Source organism: Saccopteryx bilineata, chromosome 1 (assembly GCF_036850765.1).
Source record: "Saccopteryx bilineata isolate mSacBil1 chromosome 1, mSacBil1_pri_phased_curated, whole genome shotgun sequence".
In the NCBI taxonomy this organism is placed as follows: domain Eukaryota; kingdom Metazoa; phylum Chordata; class Mammalia; order Chiroptera; family Emballonuridae; genus Saccopteryx; species Saccopteryx bilineata.
In genome coordinates, this window is record NC_089490.1 from 152,491,389 (window position 1) to 152,500,256 (window position 8,868).

The window sequence follows — 8,868 nt, forward strand, 5'->3', positions numbered from 1 at the left end:
ATCTAAGGCTCATCCAACATCAAACATAACATGTTCAAATCAGCTTCCAAACCTGCTCCTCCCACCAGCCTTCTCGTCTCAGTTAACAATTCTCTATCTTTCTAGCTCCTTTGGGCCAGTCTGCTGGAGTTTATAAAGATAACTCCAACAAACTCCTCTCTCAAATCTCACATCCCACCTGTCAGCCTTGCCTTTAAAACCTGGCTGGAATCTGACCTCTCCACCTGGTCAGGCCTTCAGCCTGCATCTGAATTATTCCAGTTTCCTATCTGGTCTCCAGGTTTCTTTTTTCTTTCTTTCTTTTTTTTTTTTTTTTTTTTTTCAGAGAGAGAGAGTCTGAGAGAGGGATAGACAGGGACAGACAGACAGGAACAGAGAGATGAGAAGTATAATCATTAGTTTTCTGTTGCGTGTTGCAACACCTTAGTTGTTTATTGATTGCTCTCTCATATGTGCCTTGACCACGGGCCTTCAGCAGACTGAGTAACCCCTTGCTGGAGCCAGCGACCTTGTGCTCAAGCTGGTGAGCTTTTGCTCAAACCAGATGAGCCCACACTCAAGCTGGTGACCTCGGGGTCTCAAACCTGGGTCCTCGGCATCCCAGTCCGACGCCCTATCCACTGCGCCCCGCCTAGTCAGGCTGGTCCTCCAGTTTTCTAAGCTTACTGCACTCCTCCCAACTCTCTGTGGGAGACAGACATACTCATCCTTTTTGTTCCTCTTCTCAAAACCTTCTGCAGTTCACCTCCCTCCTTGCTAAGACCTACCAGGCCTTTTGAGATTTGTACTTCTCCCCTTTCTGCTCTAATCTTCTCCACTCTAGCACCTGGTTCCTACCAGGTGCTAGGCACAGTTCTGCCTCAGGGCCTTTACATTCACTGTGCCTTCTGCCTGGACTGGTCTGTCCCAAGATAGCAACATGTCTCCCTCCCTCATCTCCTTCAGGTCTTTGCTCAAGTATCACCTTCTTAGCAAAGCCTTTGCTGGCAACCTCATCTAAAACTCAACACACTGCCATGGCCAGGTAGCTCAGTTGGTTAGAGTGTGGCCCTGACACCCCAAGGTTTAGGGTTTGATCCCCAGTCAGGACACATATAAGAATCAACCAATGAGCCCTGGCCGGTTGGCTCTGTGGTACAGCGTCAGCCTGGCTTGTAAGTCCCAGGTTCGATTCCCGGCCAGGACACACAGGAGAAGCGCCCATCTGCTTCTCCACCCCTTCCCCTCTCCTTCCTCTCTGTCTCTCTCTTCCCCTCCCGCAGCCAAGGCTCCATTGGAGCAAAGTTTGCCCGGGTGCTGAGAATGGCTCTGTGGCCTCCGCCTCAGGCACTAGAATGGCTCCGGTTGCAATAGAGCAACACCCTAGATGGGCAAAGCATCGCCCTCTAGTGGGCATGCCAGGTGGATCCCAGTCTGGTGCATGCGGGAGTGTCTGTCTGCCTCCCTGCTTCTCACTTCAGAAAAATAAAAAAATCAACCAATGAATATATAAATAAGTAGAATAACAAACCGACATTTCTTTTTTTCCCTTCCTCTAAAATCAATCAAAAAAAAATTTAAATTAATTAAAAGAAAACTATCTTTCACACACACATTCTGCATACTGCTTTTCCTAATTTTAAACTGTCTATCCCCACAGAATAAGATTTTTGTTTCCTTCACGATGTGCAGTGGTCTCTAGAACAGTGGCTAGAGATGTTATATGCTATATATAACAAATGGTATATATGCTCAGTTGAGGCTGCTGAAGTTCAGCTGAAGATCAGAGCCTCAGGGTCAGGGTCAAAGCAAAAGGGGCCTTGTGAAGTGATATGCATGCACAGGGGTAGAGCAGGGAAGGAAGGAGCCACAGAAGGGGAGCAAAGACTACAAAGATTTAATTTAAAATCACAGTATCTGAGTGAGGCTACCCGCCATTACAGACACCTCCAAGTCCAAAGGTTCTCAAGGAGCTCTCCAGGCTCAGCAGTGAGGGGCTGGCAGGGCAGCAGCCATAGCTTCTGGCCCCTCAACTTTCCTTCACAGGGTGAGGTCCACTTAGGTGCTCACGGGGGCAGGTTCTGCTGTCGTCGCTGCCACCACAGGCTCCTTCTGCACTAGCTCAGGCTCGTCCTCACCGTCCTGAGGTGGGTGCACCAGAACCTTGTCTAAGATGCCAAACTCCTGGGCCTCTATGGGGCTCATGTAGCGGTCTCTCTCCATGGCCGACTCTACAGGGAGAAGGGGTAGGCAGGACATGGGTGATTTAAAGCAGATACCTGGGGCAAGGTGTGGGTCCCCTTTTGCTACATTTTCCCTTTGTGACCTTGGCCTTCCTGCTTTGTACTTGTTTCCCCATTGCTAAAATACCTATTTCAATTTTAATGTTTTTACTTGTTATTAATGTATAAGAATACAAGAAAGGACATGAATCATAAGTAGATAATGTGATGAATTTCAGACTGAATATACCTAAATGGCCAGAACCCTGATGAAGAAATGAAACATTGCCCTGGCAGTTGGCTCAGTGGTAGGGTGTCGGCCCGGCATGTGGATGTCCTGGGTTCAATTCCCAGTCAGGGCACACAGGAGAAGTGCACATCTGCTTCTCCACCCCTTCCCCTCTTGCTTCTCTCTCTCTCCTCCCCTCCTACACCCATAGTTTGATTAGAGCGAGCTGGCCCTGGATGCTGAGAGTGGCTCCATGGCCTTCGCCTCAGGCGCTAAAAAATGGCTCCAGTTGCAGCAGAGCATCGCCCCCTAGTGGGCATGCTGGGTGGATGTAGGAGAGCATGTGGGAGTCTGTTTCTGCCTCCCCTTCCCTGACTGAAAAAAAAAAAAGGAAAAAAGAAAGAAATGGGACATTGCTGGATCCCCTGAAACCTTGCTCAGGCCCTACTTCCTGTCACCAAGTTCTCCTGCCCAAGAATAAACACAATCCTCACAGTGGCCTAACAGTTATGCCTGTTTTTGTTCATTAAATATGTAGAATCACAGTGTTGACTCTTTTTTACATTCAGCATTAGGTTTTTGAGATTCACGCCGGCTGCTGTGTCTCTCGCTGCTGTGTAGTATTCCACTGTGTGAATAACCACCACTATAACAAGCATTCTACTGCTGCGGGCATCTGGGTAGTTCCATTTGGGGCCTGTACAAATAGGACTGCCGTCAGCATTCCTGTCCGCATCTTTTCACATGGTTGGCCTTAGCCAGTAGTACCAAACAGCTGGAGTTAGGAAGCTGCAAGTCAGAGCCTCACTGGTTATACGCTTTTCACTCCAACCTGCAGTGGATAAGAGTTCCAGTTGCTACACATCCTTGTCAGCATTTGCTGTTATTAGTATATTTTTGCCATTCCAGTGGATTGAAATGGTACCTTGCTGTGGCCTTCATTTCTTTTCCCTTATTAACTCCTGATGTCATGATTAAACAGCATCACTAGAGACGGAGAGCATCTTTTCTTATGTTTCTTGGCCACTTGGAATATTCTTTGTTGAAGACCCTGCTTAAACTTTTTGACCTATTTCAATTAAGTTTCGAGGATTCTGTAAATTGTTTTTTTGTTTTTTTTTTAAAGCCTTTATTCATTTTTAGAGGGGGTGGGGCAAGAGACAGAGAAGGGGAAAGGAGCGAAAAGCATCAACTCCCATATATATGTGCCTTGACTAGGCAAACCCGGGGTTTTGCACCAGCGACCTCAGCATTTCCAAGTCGACACTTTATCCACTGCGCCACCACAGGTCTGTGTTTTGTTTTGTTTTTATTTTTTATTTTTTATTTTATTTTATTTTTTTTAAATAAATGGTGGGAATCCATTTTTTTTTTAATCTTTTTTTTTATTTTAATTTTATTTTATTTATTCATTTTAGAGAGGAGAGAGAGAGGGAGAGAGAGGGAGAGAGAGAGAGGAGAGAGAGGGGGGAGGAGCTGGAAGCATCAACTCCCATATGTGCCTTGACCAGGCAAGCCCAGAGTTTCGAACTGGCGACCTCAGCATTTCCAGGTCGACGCTTTATCCACTGCGCCACCACAGGTCAGGCCTTTTTTTTTTTTTTTTTTTTTTAATTTTTTTTTTTTAAATTTATTCATTTTTAGAGAGGAGAGAGAGAAGGAGAGAGAGACAGAGAGAGAGAAGAGGGGAGGAGCTGGATGCATCAACTCCCGTATATGCCTTGACCGGGCAAGCCCAGGGCCTCGAACCGGCGACCTCAGCATTTCCAGGTCGACGCTTTATCCACTGCGCCACCACAGGTCAGGCTGTTTTGTTTTTAAGTCCTCAGAACAGGGATTTTCAACTGGGGGTGATTTTATCTGCCATGGGACACTGGGCAATGTCTGCAAACAGTTTGGGTTATTATAATTGGAGTGTGTTCCTGGCATCAAGTGGGTGGCAGCCAGGATGATGCTCAGTACCCTACAGTATATAAGACGACCCCCACCACAGAGAATGATTGACCCAGAGCATCAACAATGGCGAAGTTGAGAGGCCCTGGCTCAGTGCAAAAACTGACCTTTACATCTATGCTGGTTCAAATAAAGGAGAGCAGCTGGGAAGTCTGCCTGGGGACAGGGCACTCACCAATCACCTGCAAGCTCTGTTTGGTGTGCTTGGCATAGATGGTGTAGAGCTGCTTCTTGAGTTTCATGATCTCCTCTGCCTGAATGGCTATGTCTGTGGCTTGGCCCTGGGGACGTCCCAAGAAGGAGAAGGTTGGAACCAGTGTCAGCTACTCACAGGGAGGCTGGAGATGGGGACTCAGGAGCCCCCTTTGGACTTCAGTGTTCAGGCAGGTGGGACAGGGCTCTGCAAGTCCTTTCCACATCCTGCTTCATCCTCATCACCATAAGGAAGATGAGGCTTCCTGGATAAATATATGTTCTTATTTTCTGTATCTGGACCTTACTGACCCAGAGAAATGGTCTCTCCCAAGGCTAGCTAATTCCCACAAATAGTAAACATCTCACCTAAAAGCTTACCTTTCATGAACGAGACAATCCAGAGCCCACAGCCCCACCACCTCCTATGGGGATCCTAACTCACTATCCCCCTGCCCTGATCACCCCAGGGCCAGCTGCCAGACAACTAGGGAGAACTATTCCACCTCAGAGCTTGTTGTAGCTATTCAAACTGCCAATCATAAGCCTGTTTATCTTGCCTTGCCCCCAGTTTTTCCCACAGAAACTACAATAAAGGCTTTTGCCAAGTTTTCTTCCTGCTGCTTGCTCCCTTTGCCTCCTGACCAACTGGTATTTCCCGGTGGGCCGTGCTGTAGCCTGGCATGTCTTCTCCTCTTGGAAACTGTAACAAACTATCTTTTCAATAGCAGTCTTCTTCAGTTGACCTCACTAAATCTGAATAATAAACCCTACACTTTTAAAACACTCCTGCATGAGTTTCACCTAGTCAGTCCTTCTGTCTAGACCCTTGTCCCCCATCCCGGAAGTTCACAGGGCCTGGCACTCACCCGGGCGCCCCCAGAGGGCTGGTGGATCATGATGCGTGAGTTGGGGAGCGAGTGGCGCATGCCTGGGGTGCCCGCAGCGAGAAGCAGGGAGCCCATGCTGGCAGCCTGGCCCACACACCATGTGCAGATGGGGTTCAGGATGTACTGCATTGTGTCGTAGATGGCCAGGCCCGAGGTCACCAAGCCGCCTATGGGTGGGGGCATGAGTTAGGGTATGTGCCAGCTCCTCCTGCCATCCTTTCCCTATTGCAGCCTCTGGTCCTAGGGAGGGCTGGTGTGGACACAGCCTGTTAAAGGAGGGTCTGTGGCTTGGGGTGAAGGGACGGAAGTGACAGAAACAGGTGACACAGGCCAGATGGGAGCAAAATGAGAGTGCCTGGCCTGACCAGGGGGTGGCACAGTGGATAGAGCGTCAGACTGGGACACGGAGAACTCAGGTTCGAAACCCTGAGGTCACTGGCTTGAGCACGGGCTCATTCAGCTTGAGCACGGTCTCAACAGCTTGAGCGCAGGGTCCTGCCTTGAGCATGGGATCATAGACATGACCCCATGGTCACTAACTTGAGCCCGAAGGTCACTGGCTTAAAGTCCAAGGTTGCTAGCTAAAGCCTAAGGTCACTGGCTTGAGCCCAAGGCCCCTGGCTTAAGCAAGGGGTCACTTGCTCTGCTGTAGCCCCCCGGGTCAAGGCACATATGAGAAAGCAATCAATGAACAACTTAGGAGCCACAACAAAGAATTGATACTTTTCATCTCTCTCCATTCCTGTCTGTCTGTCCCTATCTGTCTCTCTCTCTGACTCTCTCACTGTCTCTGTAAAACACAACCAAAAAAAATGAGAGTGCTTGCACCAGAGTGAGCTAACTGTTGTCATGTGCAAGTGGGCCCAGGGCGACCAGATCTGCCAAATTTTCAAGAGATACTAGAAATTGGGACAAGTGGTGGCTGAGGGTGAATGAAGTTCTGGAGGCTTACCTGGGTTTGACCCCCTGGCTGGGCAATCTACCATCAGTGTGGCCTAGGCAAATTATCTAGCCTGTCAGAGCCACAGTGTCTCTTCACAGATTATAACTAAATAGTACCTACCATGTAAGGTTGCCATAAGGACCAAATAATTTAAAAGCACGTAAAGTGCTTAGAAAAGCACTTCGCACACTAAGCACTCAGTCAAGACTGGCTATTCTTTTTTTGGAGGGAGAGGGCGGTGATAGTGGAATCTATCAATTTTTAAATGTTGATATTTTAAATGTCAGGTTGGTAAAATGTGTGTGAGAAAGACAAAATACCATATGATTTCACATATAGTGGAATCTAAAGAAAAAAATAAACAAATAAGCAAAACAGAAAAAGGCTCATAGATACACAGAACAGACTGAGAGTTGCCAGAGTGGAGGAGGTTCAGGGACTGGGTGAAAAAGGCGAAGGGATTAAGATGTACAAATTGGCACTCACAAAATAGTCAAAAGGATGGAAAGACAGCATAGGGAGTATAGTTACTAAAATTGTAATAATCATGTATGGTGCCAGGTGGGTATTAGAATGATCAGGGGGATCACTTTGTAAATTACAATACTTTTTATCCACTATGCTGTACACCTGAAACAAATATAAAATAATATTGAATGTCAACTGTAATTGAAAAAAAAAAAGTTATGTCTGTGATCAAAGAGGAAAGTTCAGCTGAAGGTCTGTGAACCTAGACTTAAAAGCAAGGAACAGACAGCTTTTGGAAGTTTCACACTTTGGGGATTCAGAAGGAAACTTTGAATTCTTTCTCCAGAGAGAGAACATCCTTGATGGGGTAGAGAGTGAGAGTCTGGGTACCCTGAGTCTGAGACACCCAGTACATACAAGGAGGGCCCCCTTGCACTCAGGGAGGCCCCAGCTCACCAGGGCTGTTGATGTACATGTGGATGGGCTTCTTGTTGCTCTCGGACTGCAGGAACAGCAGCTGTGCGATAACCAGGCTGGCCACACTGTCATCAATCTGCAAGTAGGGAGGACAGGGGTGTCCCCAGATGGGAATGGTGGGGAGAGGGCTAAGGAAAAGGGGTTTTGGTGTGGCTGGGGATGAGATGAGTCAGAGAACCAGGATCAGGGTCAGAGCCCAAGACAAGCGGGGCAGAATTAAGAATTCATGCGAGGATGTGTGTGTGTGTTTGAGGGAGGTGTGGTTAGGACCCAGGGGGTTTGGAGCACAGGAAGGGAAGAGATCGGGAGGGTTGGGGGATTGGAATCCAGAAATAGGGATGGGATCACAGCTGTGGGAGGTAATCGGAAGTCAGGGAGAAGAGGATTTGATGAAGGGATCAGGAGGGAATGGAGAGAGGTACTTAAGACCAGGAGGGAGTTCGAAGCCTTATGTGCAAGGAAGAGGGTGTCAGGTTGAGTCCAGAGCTGAGTCCAGGGGCGAAAGTCAAGTAGGAGGGATCAGAGGGCCAAGGGGGTAGAGAAGAAGGGGCGAACAGGGTCCCGGAAGACTCAGGGGAGGATCAGCGTGCGGGGTGCTCACCGGACCCATGACACACACAATGCGCTCCCGCAGCAGCCGCGAGTAGATGTCATAGGCTCGCTCACCGCGACCCTGTAGAACAAAGACGGAAATGAGGCCCAGCGCCAGCCGTGCCCCCAGCCCGAGCCTCCAGGACATGTTCTCGACCGACCGCTATACCGTCTGCTCCACCACGATGGGAATGAGCGGGATAGCCCGGGCCACCGTCGTCTGCAAGCTCCGCTGCAAGGCCAGGCCAGTCTCGGGCGTCCGCTGTGTGCGGAAGCGGGCGGCGAGGCGAGGCCCCAACATGGGGCACCGGCCTGCCGCCAACACGGTCGCGCCCGCCAATATTCTGTGCCACATTCTGCCGCTCATCCGTCCCGGCTTCCGTCTGATAGCAGAACTACAATTCCCGGCGTGCTTTGTGTTTACAGCACTTGCTCTCTAGATTGCCCACTTCCGGGAGGATGGGTGGGCACATTTGTGTGGGGGCGGGGCGGAGGCGGTAGAGGAAAGTGAACCCGGGGGAAAGCTGGGGGGTTTTAGAATCTCTAGTTTGGGTCTTTTTCCCGTTAAATTCGTCATAATTTTCTGCTAGTCATTACGTGTTTTAAAAATCAACATTCGACTGCCGGTGCTAACGTCAGTGGGACGGATCCGGATTGTGGGGGGCGGGGTGGTAAAAATATCAACATTGTGCTCAATGGGTCCTGGCCTTCGCGACCTAGGCTGACTCCTATCGAGACATTGTCATTTACCATGGTCTGTTGTGGGATAGAGGGAGGGTCCCAGGTTATGGGAGCCCGAGGGTGGGCTCAAGCACTGAATTACTGTGTAATCTTAGGTGCATTGCTCCCTTCTATGGCTCAAAATTTCTTATCTGGAACATGGCGATGATAAATCTCACACGGAATGATGTAAAGATACCGGCA

General features: G+C 48.9%; 1 protein-coding gene across 1 annotated transcript; it reads right to left on the bottom strand.

The window, feature by feature from the left end:
* Positions 1–1,855: 1,855 nt before the first annotated feature.
* CLPP (caseinolytic mitochondrial matrix peptidase proteolytic subunit) lies at positions 1,856–8,344 on the bottom strand. Its single transcript, XM_066274446.1, has 6 exons — positions 8,114–8,344; positions 7,955–8,026; positions 7,333–7,429; positions 5,445–5,632; positions 4,559–4,664; positions 1,856–2,210 (listed from the first exon to the last, which is right to left on the bottom strand). Exons 1-6 carry the CDS (start codon positions 8,309–8,311, stop codon positions 2,038–2,040), a joined length of 834 nt encoding a protein of 277 aa, XP_066130543.1. The 5' UTR covers positions 8,312–8,344; the 3' UTR covers positions 1,856–2,037.
* Positions 8,345–8,868: the final 524 nt, after the last annotated feature.